We start from the raw sequence: 19,441 nt of genomic DNA, 5'->3' as shown, positions 1-19,441 counted from the left end.
CCAATCAAAAGAAACAACTTAAAATAATGATTAAAATTCCATAATTTATTTGATCAAATTCTAATATATATGCCATAAAGTTCTTATTTTGACCTTTATGGCATTTGCTAATTATGTATTGTGAATTATAGGAATTTATAATACATGAATTGATATAGTGTCCACCTAATCATGGTTTTTATTGATTAAATATTTTTAAGCTGCAGCATATATATTAGAATTTGATCAAATAAATTATGGAATTTTAATCATTATTTTAAGTTTTTTTTTTTTATTGGAGCAGACAGCACCCTGCTTTATTTTGCAGGGAGTTAGTCTCCAGGCAAAATTATGTTTGTTAGATTTTCATAAGGAATACAATTATTCTTATAAGCAGGGGCAGCAGACTTCACCACCATTTAATCTCCATTGCTCGATACAATCAGTGCTTGGGAGTGTGCACATCTGCTCGCACAACAGTGTGGGGACAGGTGTGCAAACATTTAGTTTTTTTGGGGGGTATTTACTATATACATTTGTCAAGGGGCCCAGCCCATGCACTCTCATGGTTAGGCAACCAATGTGGATCCGGTGGCTTCCACAGCAAACAGGTGTGGCGGCTGGCGTTTTCCTCTTCCGGCGGCATCCAGCGGCTTCTGCATCAAGGGGGTCCAGTGACTCGCCGCTTCCGGGCCTGACAGCTTCTGGCGATGGACGGAGCAGCAACAGTTCTGTACATGGCTCAGCAGAACATATGTAGCCCACCTGCAGCATTAACATCGTTATTAAGTTATGGCTTTAGCGCAATAATATTGTGTTAACTTGCCCAGCACTAATATATATATATATATATATATATATATATATATATACACACACACACCACACACAGTGTATATATATGTATATATATATATATCTATATTTGTACAGTCCACACTCTAGCCTTTTATATCAATTGCTGGGGTAGCATCCATATGGGCTTGTGTCACCAGGACCAGTCCATTCAAATATAGAAGTACAGATCAGGAGCACTCACCAGTCTTCATAAGCCTTATTTTATTAGTAGCATCAGGAAATCAGCATAGGGGTATCGACGTTTCAGGACACACAGGTCCCTGTGTCAAGATCACAAGCCAGTGTGAGTAACCCACTTTTATACCCAAATAGCCCTCCCCTTCATTAGATAAACAGAAACACCTGTGTTGTAATCAGAAAAGTATATACAAAAGCGCTGAATATATCAGCACAAACAACACTTATCATAAGAAGACAACATAAATAGACATGCATCACAATTATATTAAAATCAATGTGTACACACTCACAGTAATATACTCAGAAAGCACAGAAACGCGGTTTGCGTTCCACTGCGCCATACTTCCTGTATTTGGAACGCATCTTCCGGTCACATGACCGGAAGTGATAGTACTACAGAGTAAAGCATCAGGAAAGCGTCCCCATGGCAACCCAGTCTTTCTAATGCCTATCGGGCACTCCAATACCAGAATATTAACCTTCCAATGCCAGAAATACATACATAGATGCCTATACTAGCCAGTGATATAACATTATGTATCATATTGCACTATTCAACTAGCAAAGTAATATACTGTGAGTACACAATGAGTGGAGTACATTATATACCAGATATCCACATGTGTCAATGTACAGATAATCCCCCAGGGAAAAGATGCATAAAAGTGCACAGTGTTTGAGCGCATATATGTGTGCGCGCACACAAGTGCGCACACACATATACACACCCCCACCAGCACGCACAGTGCTACTTATATACATATATAAGTTAATATTTAATTCAGACTACAAAGTATATATCCCAATTAATTCAATTCAATCCCAACTGATGGGGCAGGACACAGACCATATTCCAGACCACAGACCAAAAATCAAAAAAATATGAAAAAATATAAAATAAATAAATGATGAAAAACAAATCAAAAAAGCCATTGAATTAATCCAGAAAGATGCCATAATGTATGCCCTCATTCAGACCACGGGGCCGTATCGTGTCTAGTTGGTGGATCCACATTGCTTCACGCCGGAGTAGCAACTTAGCTCTGTCCCCACCCCTAATAAGGGGTGAAACACGGTCAATTATCATGCATTTTAGTGATGCCAGAGTATGGTGAGCCTCATAGAAATGTCTCGCAACTGGTTTATCCAAATGTCCATCAGTCAATTCAGTCCCGATAGACAAACGGTGATTCGCCATCCTTTCACGAAATGGCCTGATGGTCTTCCCGACGTACATCAGGGAGCATGGACATACCAGTGTATAGATCACGAAGTCTGAGGTACAGCTCACCCTGTGACGGATTTTAATTCTGCATCCAGTATGTGGATGATGAAAATATTCACCCAATGTCATACTTCTGCATGTCGTGCAGTTTATACAGCGGAAGCATCCGGTTCTCTGTGATCTAAGCCATGATTCATGTCCAGATGTTGGTGACCTAAAAGGTTGCATCAGTATGTCTCTTAAGTTACGTCCCCTTTTAAAGCTGATTAAAGGCTTATCTGGTGTTTGAAGAGTGTCGGGTCACTCTTAACCATCGGCCAAAGGTCCTTCACTGCATTCCTTATGGTAGGCCCTGCAGCATCAAATGTCATAGTAACCACAAATGGAGTTTGTGCTTTTTGTCTCCTCCTCACATTGCCATTGGCAAAGATGTCTAGGGCTCTATGTAGGCATTTGTTGATAACTTGTTGGCTGTAACCCCGCATGGAGAACCTTTGTTTCATTTCTTCCAATTGTGCCTGTGAACTCTCAGGTTCAGAATTATTCCGCAGCACCCAAAGAAATTGTGAAATTGGTAAACTCTGTTTGAGAGAACCAGGGTGGTAACTCCCAAAATGTAAAAGCGTATTACGGTCTGTCGTCTTCCTATATAGCCTGTATCCATACCCCATCTCAGTGGCATAGACAGTCACATCTAGAAAATTGACCTCCTCCCTACTATATGTCATAGTAAACCTCACAGGTGATTCCAAGTGGTTCAAATAATCAACCATCTCCAGAAGGGCAGTCTCACTGCCTGACCAAATAAAGAAAACATCGTCGATAAAACGACGATAGAAGCCGATACTATCCCCAAACAGCGGGAGGATGTGCGTGTTTTCGTAGGCGTCCTTATACAAATTTGCGTATGCCGGTGCTATGTTGCTACCCATCACTGTCCCCGCCGTCTGGAGATAGTATCGGCTCGCAGGTTAAACCTCCGGGCCGTCCGATAATATCGGCTCGCAATTCGTTGTTTCTTCTATTGCACAATATCTTGATAGTTTTCTACAGGTTTGTGTTAAAGATACTTTGAGTTATTTACAGGACACGGGTGACTTCTTGAGAATGGTCAACACCTTACCCACATCACAGCATAAGATCTTGGTAATGATGGATGTTACCTCGTTATATACGATTATACCTCATAATGAGGGTGTGGTAGTGGTTAGGCGGGCGTTAGCTCGTCTACATACCACTCCACCACCTATTGAGTTTCTGATTGAACTTTTGGAACTTACATTGACATGCAATTATTTTCAGTTTGGAGGCCGATACTATCTCCAGACGGCGGGGACAGCGATGGGTAGCAACATAGCACCGGCATACGCAAATTTGTATATGGAGGCCTACGAAAACACGCACATCCTCCCGCTGTTTGGGGATAGTATCGGCATCTATCGTCGTTTTATCAACAATGTTTTCTTTATTTGGTCAGGCAGTGAGACTGCCCTTCTGGAGATGGTTGATTATTTGAACCACTTGGAATCACCTGTGAGGTTTACTATGACATACAGTAGGGAGGAGGTCAATTTTCTAGATGTGACTGTCTATGCCACTGAGATGGGGTATGGATACAGGCTATATAGGAAGACGACAGACCGTAATACGCTTTTACATTTTGGGAGTTACCACCCTGGTTCTCTCAAACAGAGTTTAACAATTTCACAATTTCTTCGGGTGCTGCGGAATAATTCTGAACCTGAGAGTTCACAGGCACAATTGGAAGAAATGAAACAAAGGTTCTCCATACGGGGTTACAGCCAACAAGTTATCAACAGATGCCTACATAGAGCCCTAGACATCTTTGCCAATGGCAATGTGAGGAGGAGACAAAAAGCACAAACTCCATTTGTGGTTACTACGACATTTGATGCTGCAGGGCCTACCATAAGGAATGCAGTGAAGGACCTTTGGCCGATGGTTAAGAGTGACCCAACACTCTCCAAACACTTACCAGATAAGCCTTTAATCAGCTTTAAAAGGGGACGTAACTTAAAAGACATACTGATGCAACCTATTAGGTCACCAACAACTGGACATGAATCATGGCATAGATCACAGAGAACCGGATGCTTCCGCTGTATAAACTGCACGACATGCAGAAGTATGACATTGGGTGAATATTTTCATCATCCACACACTGGACGCAGAATTAAAATCCGTCACAGGGTGAGCTGTACCTCAGACTTCGTGATCTATACACTGGTATGTCCATGCTCCCTGATGTACGTCGGGAAGACCATCAGGCCATTTCGTGAAAGGATGGTGAATCACAGTTTGTCTATCAGGACTGCATTAACTGATGGACATTCGGATAAACCAGTTGCAAGACATTTCTATGAGGCTCACCATACTCTGGCATCACTAAAATGCATGATAATTGACCGTGTTTCACCCCTAATTAGGGGTGGGGACAGAGCTAAGTTGCTACTCCGGCGTGAAGCAATGTGGATCCACCAACTAGACACGATACGGCCCCGTGGTCTGAATGAGGGCATACATTATGGCATCTTTCTGGAGTAATTCAATGGCTTTTTTGATTTGTTTTTCATCATTTATTTTTCATCATTTATTTATTTTATATTTTTTTATATTTTTTTGATTTTTGGTCTGTGGTCTGGAATATGGTCTGTGTCCTGCCCCATCAGTTGGGATTGAATTGAATAAATTGGGATATATACTTTGTAGTCTGAATTAAATATTTACTTATATATGTATATAAGTGTTAGGGTCTCCTGCTTTGTGCTGCCACGTCGTCATGGCAACCGGGAGACAAGTGCTAGCGGAGTAACCTGAGCGTAGCCGATACTCCGGTTCGGGTCTTTTGCTGTGCAGTGTTTACAGGCTCTGTGCACGGCAGGGGATCCGGTGCTGGTTTTTGTGCTCACAGTCTGTGAGGTCTGAGTGGGGCGTGGACAGCACCTGCTATATAAACCCTCTTCTCAGGTTAGGCAGATGCTGTTGAATCTTTGTTGGTTAGTCAGTTCCTGAATGCTAGCTAGTACTGTGTAAACTTTGTATTTGTTTGTTGCTTACTGCAAATAGGCCTTGGGATTTGGTATTACACTCTGCCAATCCAGACCTAGCAGTAAGACTGGAGTCAGTCGTTTAACCTGCTGGGGTTCTTTTGCTACTCTGTGAACCTAGCAAGTTTGCGGCTGTATTCTCAGACTTGCCTGCCAAAATCCTTTCTCACTGTGCAAGGTGTTCAGGTGTCAGTTTAGTGGCAGTAAGCTGAACCAGTGCACTGCAAGTGAGGACTAGGATTGTGGAGACTCTCCTTGTGTCTATTATTCCATCTCTGACCAAGGAGTTTACTGCCACACCCGTTGGTAACCCTTTAGGGTTTTGCTGTTGCCCTTAGCAACAGCATTTTGGGTTCTCTACGTATTAAATCACTACATCTCGCTTCTTTCCATCTGAGCATTCCTAATACTAGGGAGACACCCAGTTTCTTAGCCTTTTGGCTTCTCTGTTCACTTTGTGTTTATTTTGTTACCCTATCACCTTCTGTGTATGTAATGTCATATTCCCCAGTCTGTCTGTGAGTTCATTTGTTTTGCATCCCTCTCCGTTCAGACACCAGTATATTCCTGCTGGCACTGGTGTGATTAACAACAAGTAGCACTGTGCGTGCTGGTGGGGGGGTGTCTATGTGTGTGCGCACTTGTGTGCGCGCACACATATATGCGCTCAAACACTGTGCACTTTTATGCATCTTTTCCCTGGGGGATTATCTGTACATTGACACATGTGGATATCTGGTATATGATGTACTCCACTCATTGTGTACTCACAGTATATTACTTTGCTAGTTGCATAGTGCAATATGATACATAATGTTATATCACTGGCTAGTATAGGCATCTATGTATGTATTTCTGGCATTGGAAGGTTAATATTCTGGTATTGGAGTGCCCGATAGGCATTAGAAAGACTGGGTTGCCATGGGGACGCTTTCCTGATGCTTTACTCTGTAGTACTATGCACTTCCGGTCATGTGACCGGAAGATGCGTTCCAAATACAGGAAGTATGGCGCAGTGGAACACAAACCGCGTTTCTGTGCTTTCTGAGTATATTACTGTGAGTGTGTACACATTGATTTTAATATAATTGTGATGTATGTCCATACTTGCCTACCTGACCCTCTCCATGAGGGAGAAAATGCTCTGTTCCTGGGCTTTCCTGGTAATGTATGATTGTCATCAGCTGTGGTGAAACACCTTTCTTATCAATTAACTAGCTCACCACAGGTGATGGCAATCATACATTACCAGGAAAGTCCAGGAACAGAGCATTTTCTCCCTCATGGAGAGGGTCAGGTAGGCAAGTATGTGTATGTCTATATATGTTGTCTTCCTTTTATAAGTGTTGTTTGTGCTGATATATTCAGCGCTTCTGTATATACTTTTCTGATTACAACACAGGGGTTTCTGTTTATCTAATGAACGGGAGGGCTATATGGGTATAAAAGTGGGTTACTCACACTGGCTTGTGATCTTGACAAAGGGACCTGTGTGTCCCGAAACATTGATACCCCTATGCTGATTTCCTGATGCTACTAATAAAATAAGGCTTATAAAGACTGGTGAGTGCTCCTGATCTGTACTTCTATATATATATATATATATATATATATCAGACCCATTTCTTGCAGCAGGCATGGCGTGCATTCTCACGGGGCGCCCGCCGCGGCTCTAGGTGCTCAGTTTGTGTGCTCCTCTTCCTCCCGTCATTACTACTTCGCTCAAGGGTGGAGTTTCGTGCAATGACGCATTTGCATCGTGACGTCACGATGCAAACTTGTCCTTACATGAAACTCCACCCCCGAGCAGAGCACTGATGACGGGGAGGAGGGGGAGCCGACCAGGAAGTCAGCAAGGTAGGAGGAGGGAGAGGCGTACCGGTGTGGGCCAAAGAAGAGCGGGAAGCAGGATGGAAGAGGACCGCTGCAAACGGAAGTATAACTTTCTCTCAAATGGGGACACATGCCTGCCGTAATGTGTAAAATGAGGACACTTGCCTGCCGTAATGGGTAAAATGGAGACACTTGCCTACCGTAATGCGTAAAATGAGGACTCATGCCTGCCTCAATGTGTAAAATGGAGACTCTTGCCTGCTGTAATTTGTAAAATGGGGACTCTTGCCTGCCGTAATGTGTAAAGTGGGGATTCTTGCCTGCCGTAATGTATTAAATGGGGACTCTTGCCTGCCACAATATATGAAAAGGTACTCTTGCCTGCTGTAATGTATAAAATGGGGACTTTTGTCTGCCGTAATGTATAAAATGGGGACACTTGCCTGCTGTAATGTGTAAAATGGGGGCTCTTGCCTGCCGTAATGTGCAAAAAGGGGACACTTGCCTGCCGTAATGTATAAAATGGGGTCTCTTGCCTGCCGTAATGTGTAAAAAGGGAACATTTGACTACCGTAATGTATAAAATGGGGACTCTTGCCAGCCATAATGTGTAAAATGGGGACTCTTGCCAGCCATAATGTGTAAAATGGGGACTCTTGCCTGCCGTAATGTGTAAAATGGGGACTCTTGCCTGCCGTAATGTGTAAAATGGGGAGGCTTGCTGCTGTAATGTGTAAAATGGGGATTTAATGTATCAAGGGCATTGCAGTGTGTGGCATAATATGGTGCAGGGGGCATTACTGTGTGGGGCTTAATATGGTAGAATTTTTTTTTTTAACCTGTGGTGGCCGTGATCTGTCGGTGCAGGGTCAAAAACTGGGGTGTAAGGTAGTCTTTTCAGACAAGGCCACACCCATTTTAAAGAGACTACGCCCATTTTAACGAGACCACGACCACTTGCCAGGAGCTCGCAGCCACGCACGCCTTTGGCGCACGCTAATTCTTTGTTTTTATATCTAGGGGGAGGGTGGCATCTTTTTTATGTTGGGGGGCACATTTTTTAAATCTCACATTGGGAGGCAAATTGGCAAGAAACTGCCCTGATATATATATATATATAATTATATACAGTATATAGTATCCTCCTCTGTTACCTCTGGTTGCGGGGTGGCCATGCTCTTCCCGGCTTACCACACAGAAGATGGCCTAGAGACGAAAGACTCAGAGCTGGCTGGGCCACTGCAACAGCAGGAGGTACATCCATAAATGCAGGTATATGGGGCCCGGGACAGTGTGTAAGTGTGTGTATGGTCTGGGCCATTGTGTCTTGGACTTTTACACTGTGTATGGGGCTAGTGTGTGACTATGGGGTAGATTATGGGGCAATGTGTGTTGCTATGGGGCAGTGTGTGTGACAAAGGGGGAAGGCTATAGGGCAGTGTGTGTGATTATGGGGGCAAGCCATGGGCCAAACTATAGGGTGTGTGGCTATGGGGGCAGTGTGTGACTGTGGCTCAGAATATGGGGGCACTCTGGTTTGGTATGGGACAGTTTGTGTGGCTATGGGGTAAGCCATGGGGCAGAGTATGGGGCAGTGTGTGAGGCTAAGGGGGCAGTGTGTGACTACGGGGCAGTGTACGTGACTATGGCTCAGAATATGGGGGCACTCTGTTTTGCTATGGGACAGTTTGTGTGGCTATGGGGTAAGCCATGGGGCAGAGTACGGGGCAGTGTGTGAGGCTATGGGGGCAGTGTGTGAAGCATTTGTCAGTGTGCGACTATGGGGCAGAGGGTGAGGCTATTTGGCAGTGTTTGTGTCTATGGAGGCAAACTATGGGAGCAGTGTGTGAGGCTATGGGGCAGTTTGTGTGGCTACGGGGCAGTTTGTGTGGCTATGGTTTACGCACCAATTGATGCCCCACGTCCGTTGTAGCAACATCCACTTTTTTTTTTTTTTGGGGGGGGGGGGGGGGGGGGGTGGCTGGCTTTTAAGTCAGTCCTGGGCCCTACACTTTCTGATAGCAGCCCTGTAACCTTGTAATGAGTAAGTAAGTAATTACACTGGGAACCCTGGCAGTTTGTTATAAGCGGCTACTCTGATCCCGAGCCTTCAAAATCGCTCCCAAGATGCGTGCATACGTGTGTATCACAGGTAAACTGAGCTCGGCTGCATCTGTCATTTTTACAGTGGAGAAATGCTGCCAAGTAACTGGTTTTTGGCAAAGCACAAAACTTCACTTTAGAGAAAATCTGACAGGTAACGGTTTCTGCACAGATATTTGCTGTATAGAAATGCTAGTCAGATCTCCCAAATAGCACAGGTGATAAACAGAGAGGCTTAGGGGTCTATTTACTAAGCCTTAGATGGAGATAAAGTGCATGGAGATAAAGCACCAGCCAACCAGCTCCTGCAATTTTTCAAACCCAGCCTGTGACATGGTAGTTTGGAGCTGCTTGACTGGTACTTTTTCTCCATCCACTTTATCTCCATTCAAGGCTTAGTAAATAGACCCCTTAGTTCCTGTTTATACAACATAAGGGTGGGTGGTGCTCCAAGGACAATTCCATCTTGCACCTCATTTTTTTCTTTGCATTATGTGCTCTTTGAGGCCTAGTTTTTAAAAGTGCTATCCTGCCTGCCACTGCAGTGCCACTCCTAGATGGGCCACGTATTTGTGCCACCCAATTGTGTCGCTTAGCTTAGTCATCCAGCTACCTTGGTGTAACCTTTTGGCTTAAAAACAATATTGTGACATGTGAGGTTTTCAGAATAGACTTGAAATGAGTGGAAATGAATGTTATTGAGGTAAATAATACCATAGGAACAAAAAAAAAAACACAAATTCTGTGATTTTAGATCTTTTTATGTTTTCAAAAAAATATCCAGATCCAAAACCAAATCCAAAACCACAAAGGTTGGTTTTGGCAAAACAAATCCAGATCCAAAACACGAACGGAGATCTAGATCCAAAACCAAAACACAAAACCTGAAAAGTGTCTGCCACACATCTCTAGACACCAAGCAAGGTTCTAAACTCAGCTACAGCAATCAAGTCAGAACACAGCCCAGCATGACAACTCCCGGGCCTATATTTACTAATATTTGTGTTTGAGTTGGTTTGTGTAGTGTTTTAACTCATTTTGTATCGGGTGCATTTTCATGCAACTTTTTGAAACTATATACGCAAAGTTACAAAGCAGTCGACTTTATGATTTTCGAGTTTTCCGTTGTCGATGCCAGTCGGTTTTTTTTGGCACATTTACGGCCGTCATTGTCGTTTGCGTACGTGTTTTTGTTGTTTTTGCTTGTTTATTTTCTAAGTTAAACGTGGCAGGTTTTTTTTTAAACCCCTGCCGCATTTTCACTTTTAGTTTCGTTTTTCATCCCCGTTCGTGATTGGTTGTGTTTCAGATGTAGGAGAGTCTGTGCACAACCATATAAATATGCTCCAAACTGTCCGCACCTCGTGGGTTTAGTTAGTGGTGAGGAGGGAGGTTGTGCTGTGGAGGTAGGTGAGTTTTTGGTTTGGTGAGGAGTGTTGTTTGCGATTTCTGAGTGTAGTATTGTGTTTGAAAGTAGTCTTGTCATTCTTGTAGTCTTGTTTTTTGTGGTTTTGTCTAATTTTTTGTCCAAGTATTTTTTATTTATAGTCCCTTGTCAGTGTGTGTGTGTGTGTGTGTGTGTGTGTGTGTGTGTGATTTGTGCAGTGGTAGTGGAGGAGTGTGTTGTTTGTATTTTTTTTTTCTGTGTTAAGCGTTTAGACACACAATTATGTGTGGCTCAGAGGTGGGTGAGGTGGAGGGTGTGAGTGAGAGGGAGGAGGTCGGTCAGGGGGAGGAGGCGAGTGTGAGTGATGTTAGTGAGGTGGAGGAAGTGGGTGAGGTTGCTGCAGCAGCCTCAAGTGACAGTGATAGTGACAGTCAGAGAGCTCCGCAGCCACGCACCACTACTAAGACTGGACGGAATGTCAAGTTTAGTTATGCAGAAAATGTGGCATTGGTGCTGGAGCTGATGAAGTATCAGCGGCAGCTATTTGGGCCTGAGTCCGCCAAGGTGCCAACACGGAAGAAGACGGTGTTGTGGGTGAAAGTTGTTGCTGCTGTCAATAGTGAGGGGGTGGTCAAGCGGACGGAGGACACGTGCCGCAAACGGTACTATGACATAAAGTGACGTGTCAAGTCCAAAATGGCCCAGGAGGCGAAGTCGGCTCGAAAAACCGGTGGTGGGCAGCCCTATATTGCAAGATATCTGGAGTATGAGGAGCCCATGCGGAGTGTAATACCTCCTGAAGTAGTCTCTGCAACCCATGTCCGGGATTCAGGAAGAATGGTGAGCATGTGTATTTGCATTAACATTCTATGACCTTACTTTTGTTTTTTGTTTTTTTTTCAAACGTGTGTCATGTGACGTTGCATATTACTCCCATCTTCAAGTGTGTGTCAGTAAATACATTGTTTTTGGTAATGTTTTCTACAAAAGCCAATGTAACATCTTACTTTATTGTATGTCATGTGTTTTTTTTCAGTATATTTTCCATGTGTAGTTTGGACTTGGTGTGTCATTGAATTGTCCAGCAATAATGTTTTCCTTTTGCACATTTTTAAGTTTTTAATTTGGACTATGTTTTATATTTAGGTTATCCATGTGCAATGTTGCAAAAATAGTGGTTGTCATGTTAGAGGCTGGAGTAGTGGAAAGTGGTTTGGAAACCACTTACATGTGTAATGTCATTAGTACTGAATGTAATATTTCTTTTTTTTTTTAAAAACACTATTTGCTTGTTCAGTTTGAGTCTGTATTTGTACCCTGACACAACACTGCAGCCTAATTATTTATATATATATATATATATATATATAGATATATATATATATTTTTTTTGTTTTGTTTTTGTTTGGCTCATATAGTGGTAATGTGTGTTTGGAGTGCCACATCACAGAGCAATTTCTATATTGCATCTGTAATTTTTTTCCTTTCATTACAAAATGAAGATGTGTGTGTTTTTGGTTGTTAGTGTATGTATTTTTAATTGTGTCCTATGTCTGTGTCCTGTACATGTTTTCCTGTGTTGCACTTTCCATAGTGCATAAGGCTATTGGACAATGTTTATTGTTTTATGTAGTGTTTTTTGGTTTACGGTCCTAATGTTTTTTTTGTTTTTTTTTTAAACAAGCATTTTTTATAGAATTAATGTTTATAAGCATAATGGGTGGATGTTTCAACAATAGCATGAATACATGATTTTTTATTTTGGTTTTACAGTGTTGGAAAAAAGCAGTACTGGTCGTCCTACAGTAACTCCCATGACATCTGATGATGATGACGCTGTGGAAGCAGGTAAAGTGTCCATTGTAGTATAGGGTATATTTGTAAAGGAATGGCCATAACAAAATTTTACTTTCAATACTAGGTCCATCAAAAGAAGTCTGGAGCAGCAGAAGTCGGACTTCTGTAACACACCACCAAAAAAAACATGTGGCAGCAAAGAGAGCAAGGTCTGATGTCTAGGGCCAACCACAGCAGGATACCCCAGCACAAAGATTATTGACAGTATGTTCGGTCCCCCCACTCCAAATTTTGGACACACCTCCAAGACGTGAACCACACTCCCATCATCTTGATTGTGAGTATCAAACTGAAATAAATGTTATAAATTTCAGATCGTAATAAAACTTTTACTTACATGCATTAAGTCAAAACACATCAAATTCTGATATACTTACCGAAGTCAGTAAAACATGAAATGGAATCTTAGGAAAATGGCCTTGTCCACATCCTGTAAAGATCCTGTATACATCCTGTAAAGATGTCCACTTCAGCCATACAGTAGCACATTGTGTGTAAGATGCTGCAACAGAAACACATATAAAAACATTACTATGTTTGTTTTTGAAAAGCTATAAGGTAACACATTATGGATTACAATGTGTTTTTATGGTGGAGTATGTCTGATCTACAATAAAACTAATGTGTTTGCTTTCACAATGAAGTAACCAGACATATTTGCCACAAACAGGCATATGTATGTATTTAAGTCATGAGTGATGATGTTGCTAGGCAGGAGATCTGAAAGCAACAGTCAATGACATCTGTTCCATGTTTAGTCATTTGTTATAATATCTCAAACATATGGATAGCTAATGTATATTTTTTCAAAATTACAGCTTCTAGTCCTGGTAACAGCATCCCTCCACAACAACAGCAACACAGTGACATGTATGAGACAATCATGTTAGAAATGCAGCCATTAAGCCAAGGAATCAGCCCCCCAGCACCTGTGAGTACACCACCACAGCAAAGCACACCACCACCACAACACAGCCCAACAACACCAGTAACACAAGGCCCTGATCTCATGTTTTGGAAGACAGCAGGCCACTAATGAATATTGCCTGCGTAGGCAGACACAAATGTTTGCAAGCCTACCATGTCACCTCAGAAGAATAACCAGAAATATGAGTAGACAAAATGAACAAACCACGAGAATTGGCAATACCATGGAACTCATGCGTGCAGACATTACACAGGTCATAGGCAACTTACAGCACATAATGGAAGAACAGCACAGACTAATGGAAGAACAGCACAGACAACAGCAAAGCTATATGAACATGTTTCAAAACAATCAAAAGATAAATGAAACTTTATTCCGAATTGTAGACAATCAAAATGCTGCTACACGTGAACTAAATGCCACCCTCACTAACCTCAATGAAACACTCAGATCCATGCACCAACAGCAAAGCAGCAGCAGTTCTGGTACGACTACTCCAAATATCACGCCAGTGTCATCACCACCAAGACGCTTCACCAGAGCACGCCAACATGACAGTGGTAAAGGCAAAGGGCAGGACAAGCAGCCACCCAAAAAAAATTAACAAATAAACCGCACATTTTTAATTTCAGAGAAGTAAATCAAAATACTTAGTAAGTGTATGTTTGTCAAAATAGATATAACACTTAGCTCCTTTACAATTTGTACAACATCCTTAATTATAAGTGGTACAAACAACAACAGGAAATTTGTACGCACATTTATTCTTTATCATCTTTGAATTTTTTTGGAGAAGGGAAATGTTGTTTGAGCTGCACATAAATGTTACCAGGAAGTAACCAGACCACTTGATTTTTTTCTAATAATTACTCTTTCCAGATTCCAATCATTCTCATATCCTGCAGACACAATAATTGGCAGCCAGGCAGAATATGTTTAGCAGGAAGTAAACAGACCACTTGATTTTTTTCTAATCATTACTCTTTCTAGATTCAAATCATTCTCATATCCTGCAGACACAATAATTGGCAGCCAGGCAGAATATGTTTAGCAGGAAGTGACCAGACCACTTGATTTTTTTCTAATCATTACTCTTTCTAGATTCCAATCATTCTCATATCCTGCAGACACAATAATTGGCAGCCAGGCAGAATATGTTTAGCAGGAAGTAACCAGACCACTTGATTTTTTTTTTAATCATTACTATTTCTAGATTCCAATCATTCTTATATCCTGCAGACACAATAATTGGCAGCCAGGCAGAATCATCCATGACCAATGCAACTTACAATGTGAATTAAAACTGGTTTACATTTCTTCTGTAGATGATTTTACAAGAAAAACACAATAGAGTTGTGTAAAAGTGTCCTAATATGTTTAATTAAATTTTTAAAATTGAATACCCAAAATGAATGACATTATTGTTTTGGCATGTTTGTGTGTGTTAAAAATGAGTAATCATATTTAAAAACCTGAGGCAGAACCCACAAAATGAAAGATATTATGGGGTATATGCAATTGCGGTCGAATTCCCGAAATTGTCGAATTTCGGGTATTTTTCGCCAAAAAAATAATTCGTCAATGCAATTCAGTGCTTTCCGTCAAAAAAACGGACTTTCAAAATTCGACTTTTTGAAATTCGACTTTTTGCAAATTCGACTTTTCTGCAATGATACAAGTGCTGCAATTCGACAAAAGCATATTCAATTCAAGTTTGGAAATTCGACAGCAGTGCTTTTAGACAGCAAATTCGTCATTTTCAATCCGCCACACTTTGGAGGGTGAAACCAATAAAAAAAATTTAAAACATGTTTTTTTTGTGGTTTTTTTTCGTGGTAATATCAGATCTATTTATATTAGAAGGGATTAGGTACTTGGTTTGTCTTTTTGGGAGGCACAAGTATTATTTATATATTTTTAAAAATAATATATATTTTTTTTTTATAGATGGAATGGTGAAATCCCTGAAAAAAATGGCGTGGGGTCCCCCCTCCAAAGCATAACCAGCCTCGGGCTCTTCAAGCTGGTCCTGGTTCTAAAAATGCAGGGGGAAAATTGACAGGGGATCCCCCGTATTTTTAAAACCAGCACCGGGCTCTGCGCCTGGTGCTGGTGCAAAAAATACGGGGGACAAAAAGAGTAGGGGTCCCCCGTATTTTTTACACCAGCATCGGGCTCCACTAGCTGGGATCCCTGCCCAATTTTTCCCCGCATTTTTAGAACCAGGACCAGCTCGAAGAGCCCGAGGCTGGTTATGCTTTGAAGGGGGGACCACACGCCATTTTTTTTTACGGGTTTTTCCTGTTTTTTCCCGTTTTTTTAAATCGCTGCAAAATCCGGCAAATCGGTTGTTTTTCGCCCGCGGGACTGTCGAATCCGTTTTTCATTGAATATGGTGAATTCCGGCAGCAACCTGCCGGAATTCACCTGTCGAATTGTGTCGAATTAAAAAACGGCGATAATTTGCCGCGATTCGCCGTGAATTGCATATACCCCTATAACTTTTAACACTAATGTGTGTAATAATGGATATATGTTGAAAAATGTGTATTGACTTTTAAAACTCCAAATTTACTCCAGCAAACATAAGGCAATAAATTATTTTGGATGAGACAAGTGTGTGTCCCTTTTATAGGCATGATAAGTCGGTGTGAATGATTTGTAAGTGTCAACACATGTAAACACGGCTGAAAAAAGCAGGTCTATTTTGTTGCTGATTTTTTTTACGATTCGCAAAATAATATGACCGCAATTGAGCACTCAGAGACTAACACCCAAATACGAATGAATAGTGAATACCCGTGTTGTATGAAATAACAGCCGTGTTTGACCGATGGTCTATTCATTCGTATTTCTGAACTTTGTCATTCAAACTATTACGAATAGTCCAAACACTGCCGAGATTTGTGCTTAGTGAATTCCCGTGTTGGGACTTAGAAAAAAAAACACAAATCGGACAAACTCAATTTTTTTTAGTAAATATTGGCCCCGGTCTGCACACATGACTAGTTACCAGAAGACTTATTAAAGCCAGTTAAGATAACCTAACCAGGAGCTGCTGAGCTGTGCATCTTCCGGATTATAGCACAGTGTAATTGCTGAATGAATGGAGGAGAATGTGAGGAGTTGCGGCAGCCTGCAGGGACTTGTATAAGATTCAGATGTCCTTGCAGTTTTTGGCTGAGATAAAGATTTTCCTCATATAACATCATTTACAGATGGTATTATATAAGGTATGTTTTAAGGTTTTGCTTAATGTTTTTCTGTTTGCTGCAAAAAAAAGCAAAATGCTAAGCGCTTTAGAGAACAATGACTTGCTCTCTACAATTAAATGTTTTAGGAGTCGGGTATTAATGGAGAAGATAAATGTCTCCTATATAATAGCCCTGTGACTCTGTGCCTGGATCTCTAATGCTGGGAGTGGCACCATTCCACAGCTGATTGGGTGAGAAACGCCCTCCCACAAAGGTTACATCCAATGGGAGGCTCTGCCCTTTGCCTGCTGTGTTTTCACAGAGCAGGATTAGCAATGGGACTGATGAAGCTGCAGCTCCAGCCCCACATCCCAAAAAAGGCCCCATTGCACCTGCAGCATCATACCCTCCAACACTTTACACATAAACATTGATACACATTCAAAAAGGGGCGTGGCCACGGGTACAGTGGCGTGACCACACCTCTTTTCATATACTTTCAATGGAAGCTTGGAGAGTCAAAAAACGGTACAGACCATAAAAAAAGGTACTGTACCTGCCAAAAAGATACACATGGAGGGTATGCCACTGCATCTGCAGCAAGTCTGTGCACTGTAGATAGGGGAAACAAAACACTTTTACTGCAGCGTCCTATGTCCTGCTGCCAGTCCGCCTGCCCCCTCCGCCATCAACAATCCCCACTCCCTAGCCGCAGTGCAGGTGGAACAAAAGCTGCTACGGCCACCAGCATAGATGTGTATGCAAACGGCGCAGCGGAAGGCTTTCATAGCCCTCCCTGCGCCGCATACTCTCTGAGCCCCGGAGTGAAGTCAGAGAAGTGCCTCCCAGCCACAGCCACGCCCAGATCCCCAGAGGCCCCGACTCCACAACACAGCACCTGGCCTGCCGGCCTGGAAGCCCCGAGATGGCTAATGTAATGGATAGAGTGGGTGATATCGCGGAGGGTAATGCCTGGACACTGAATCCATGTAAAAGGTGACAGTGCTGTGCAGTGCAGTGGGTGTGCAGTCAGGGCCAGTGCTACGGTGTTCGGCGCCCCCCTACAAACTATAAATTTGCACCCTTGCATACTTTACAAATGAACAGCGCACATAATACCCCTGTAGTAGAGACACTTACACATGTAATGCCCCCTGTACCAGAGACTCTTACACATGTAACGCCCCCTGAACCAGTGACTCTTACACATGTCATGCCCCCCTGTACCAGTGACGCTTACACAAGTTATGCCCCCTGTAGCAGTGACGCTTATAAACGTAACGCCTCCTGTACCGGTGACGCTTACACACGTAACGCTCCCTGTACCAGTGACGCTTACACACGTAACGTCCCCTGTAGCAATGCCGCTTACAGACATAACGCCCCCTGTAGCAGTGCCGCTTACACATGTAACGCTCCATGTAACAGTGCCGCTTACACATGTAACGCCCCCTGTAGCAGTGCCACTTACACACGTAACGCCATCATGTACCAGTCACGCTTACACACGTAATGCCCCCTGTAGAAGTGACGCTAACACACGTAACGCTCCCTGTACCAGTGCTGCTTACACACGTAACGCCCCCCCTATACCAGTGATGCTTACACACGTAACGCCCCCCTGTACCAGTGACGCTTACACACGTAATGACCCCTGTAGCAGTGATGCTTACACACGTAATGCCCCTGTACCAGTGACGCGTACACATGTAACGCCCCCTGTAGCAGTGATGCTTACACACATAACGCCCTCTGTACCAGTGCCGCTTAGACATGTAACGCCCCCTGTACCAGTGCCGCTTAGACACGTAACGCCCCCTGTAGCAGTGCCGCTTACACACATAACGCCCCCTGTACCAGTGCCGTTTACACACGTAACACCCCCTGTACCAGTGACGCTTACACATGTAACGCCCCCTGTACCAGTGACGCTTACACACGTATCACCCCCTGTACCAGTGACGCTTACACACGTAACACTCCCTGTACCAGTGACACTTACACACCTAACGCCCCCTGTACCAGTGACGCTTACACACGTAACGCCCCCTGTACCAGTGACACTTGCACACGTAACGCCCCCTGTACCAGTGACACTTACACACATTATGCCGCAGTCACACATACACACACAACAGACACATAGATATATATATATATATATATATCTATCAGAATCAGCTTTATTGGCCATGTATACCTGCGTATACTAGGAATTTGTCTTCGGTTTGCTATACAACAGCCAAGTAGGTAACAGATAAGCAGGTGGGGGGCGGGGGGCAATTAAAGTCACACAGATAGGTATACCGTAGGGACACAAGTTAGTTACATGTATGTCTAGTCAGTCAATGTTCCGGAGTTCAGCAGGCGGACCGCTTGGGGAAAGAAACTTTTGAGGCTTCTGGTGGACCTGGCGGGGACAGCCCTGTAACGCCTGCCTGAAGGAAGCAAGTTAAACATGCTGTGGCCAGGGTGTAGCTGGTCTTTTACTATCTTCATTGCCCGCTTTTTAGCTCTGGACAGGTACAGGTCCTGGACTGAGGGAAGGTCGGCCCCGATGATCTTCTCTGCGGTTCTGACCACCTTTTGGAGCCTGCATCTGTCCCTCGCGCTGGCGGAGCTGTACCATACGAGTATCGAGGAGCACAGTACTGACTCCACAATCGCCGAGTAGAAGAGGAGCAGAAGCTTCTGTGGGATGTTGAACTTCATTAGTTGCCTGAGGAAAAACAACCTCAGCAGCGCTTTCCCAACAGTGGCGTCAGCACTGGACCCCCATTAAGGTCCCGGGAGATTGTGGTCCTTAGAAACTTTATGGAGTCCACTAGC

General features: G+C 43.1%; 1 protein-coding gene across 3 annotated transcripts in view; it reads right to left on the bottom strand.

The window, feature by feature from the left end:
- Positions 1-322: 322 nt before the first annotated feature.
- LOC134933240 (uncharacterized) overlaps positions 323-19,441 on the bottom strand; it is a 265,045-nt gene continuing 245,926 nt past the window's right edge. For 2 of the 3 annotated variants that reach the window (XR_010179649.1, XR_010179648.1), the window contains exons 3-4: positions 12,868-12,992; positions 12,374-12,779 (exon numbers count right to left, since the gene is read on the bottom strand). Coding sequence is in view for 1 of the 3 variants with exons in the window: in XM_063928297.1 (XP_063784367.1) it covers positions 367-744; positions 12,732-12,779; positions 12,868-12,992 (551 nt within the window). In the remaining 2 variants the exon portion in view is untranslated. Of the gene's footprint in view, positions 745-12,373; positions 12,780-12,867; positions 12,993-19,441 lie in introns of those variants that run through there. The other variant, XM_063928297.1, reaches the window with a different exon arrangement.

This window comes from Pseudophryne corroboree, chromosome 6 (genome assembly GCF_028390025.1).
Source record: "Pseudophryne corroboree isolate aPseCor3 chromosome 6, aPseCor3.hap2, whole genome shotgun sequence".
In the NCBI taxonomy this organism is placed as follows: Eukaryota; Metazoa; Chordata; class Amphibia; order Anura; family Myobatrachidae; genus Pseudophryne; species Pseudophryne corroboree.
This window is presented reverse-complemented; position numbering and strand designations above follow the sequence as displayed.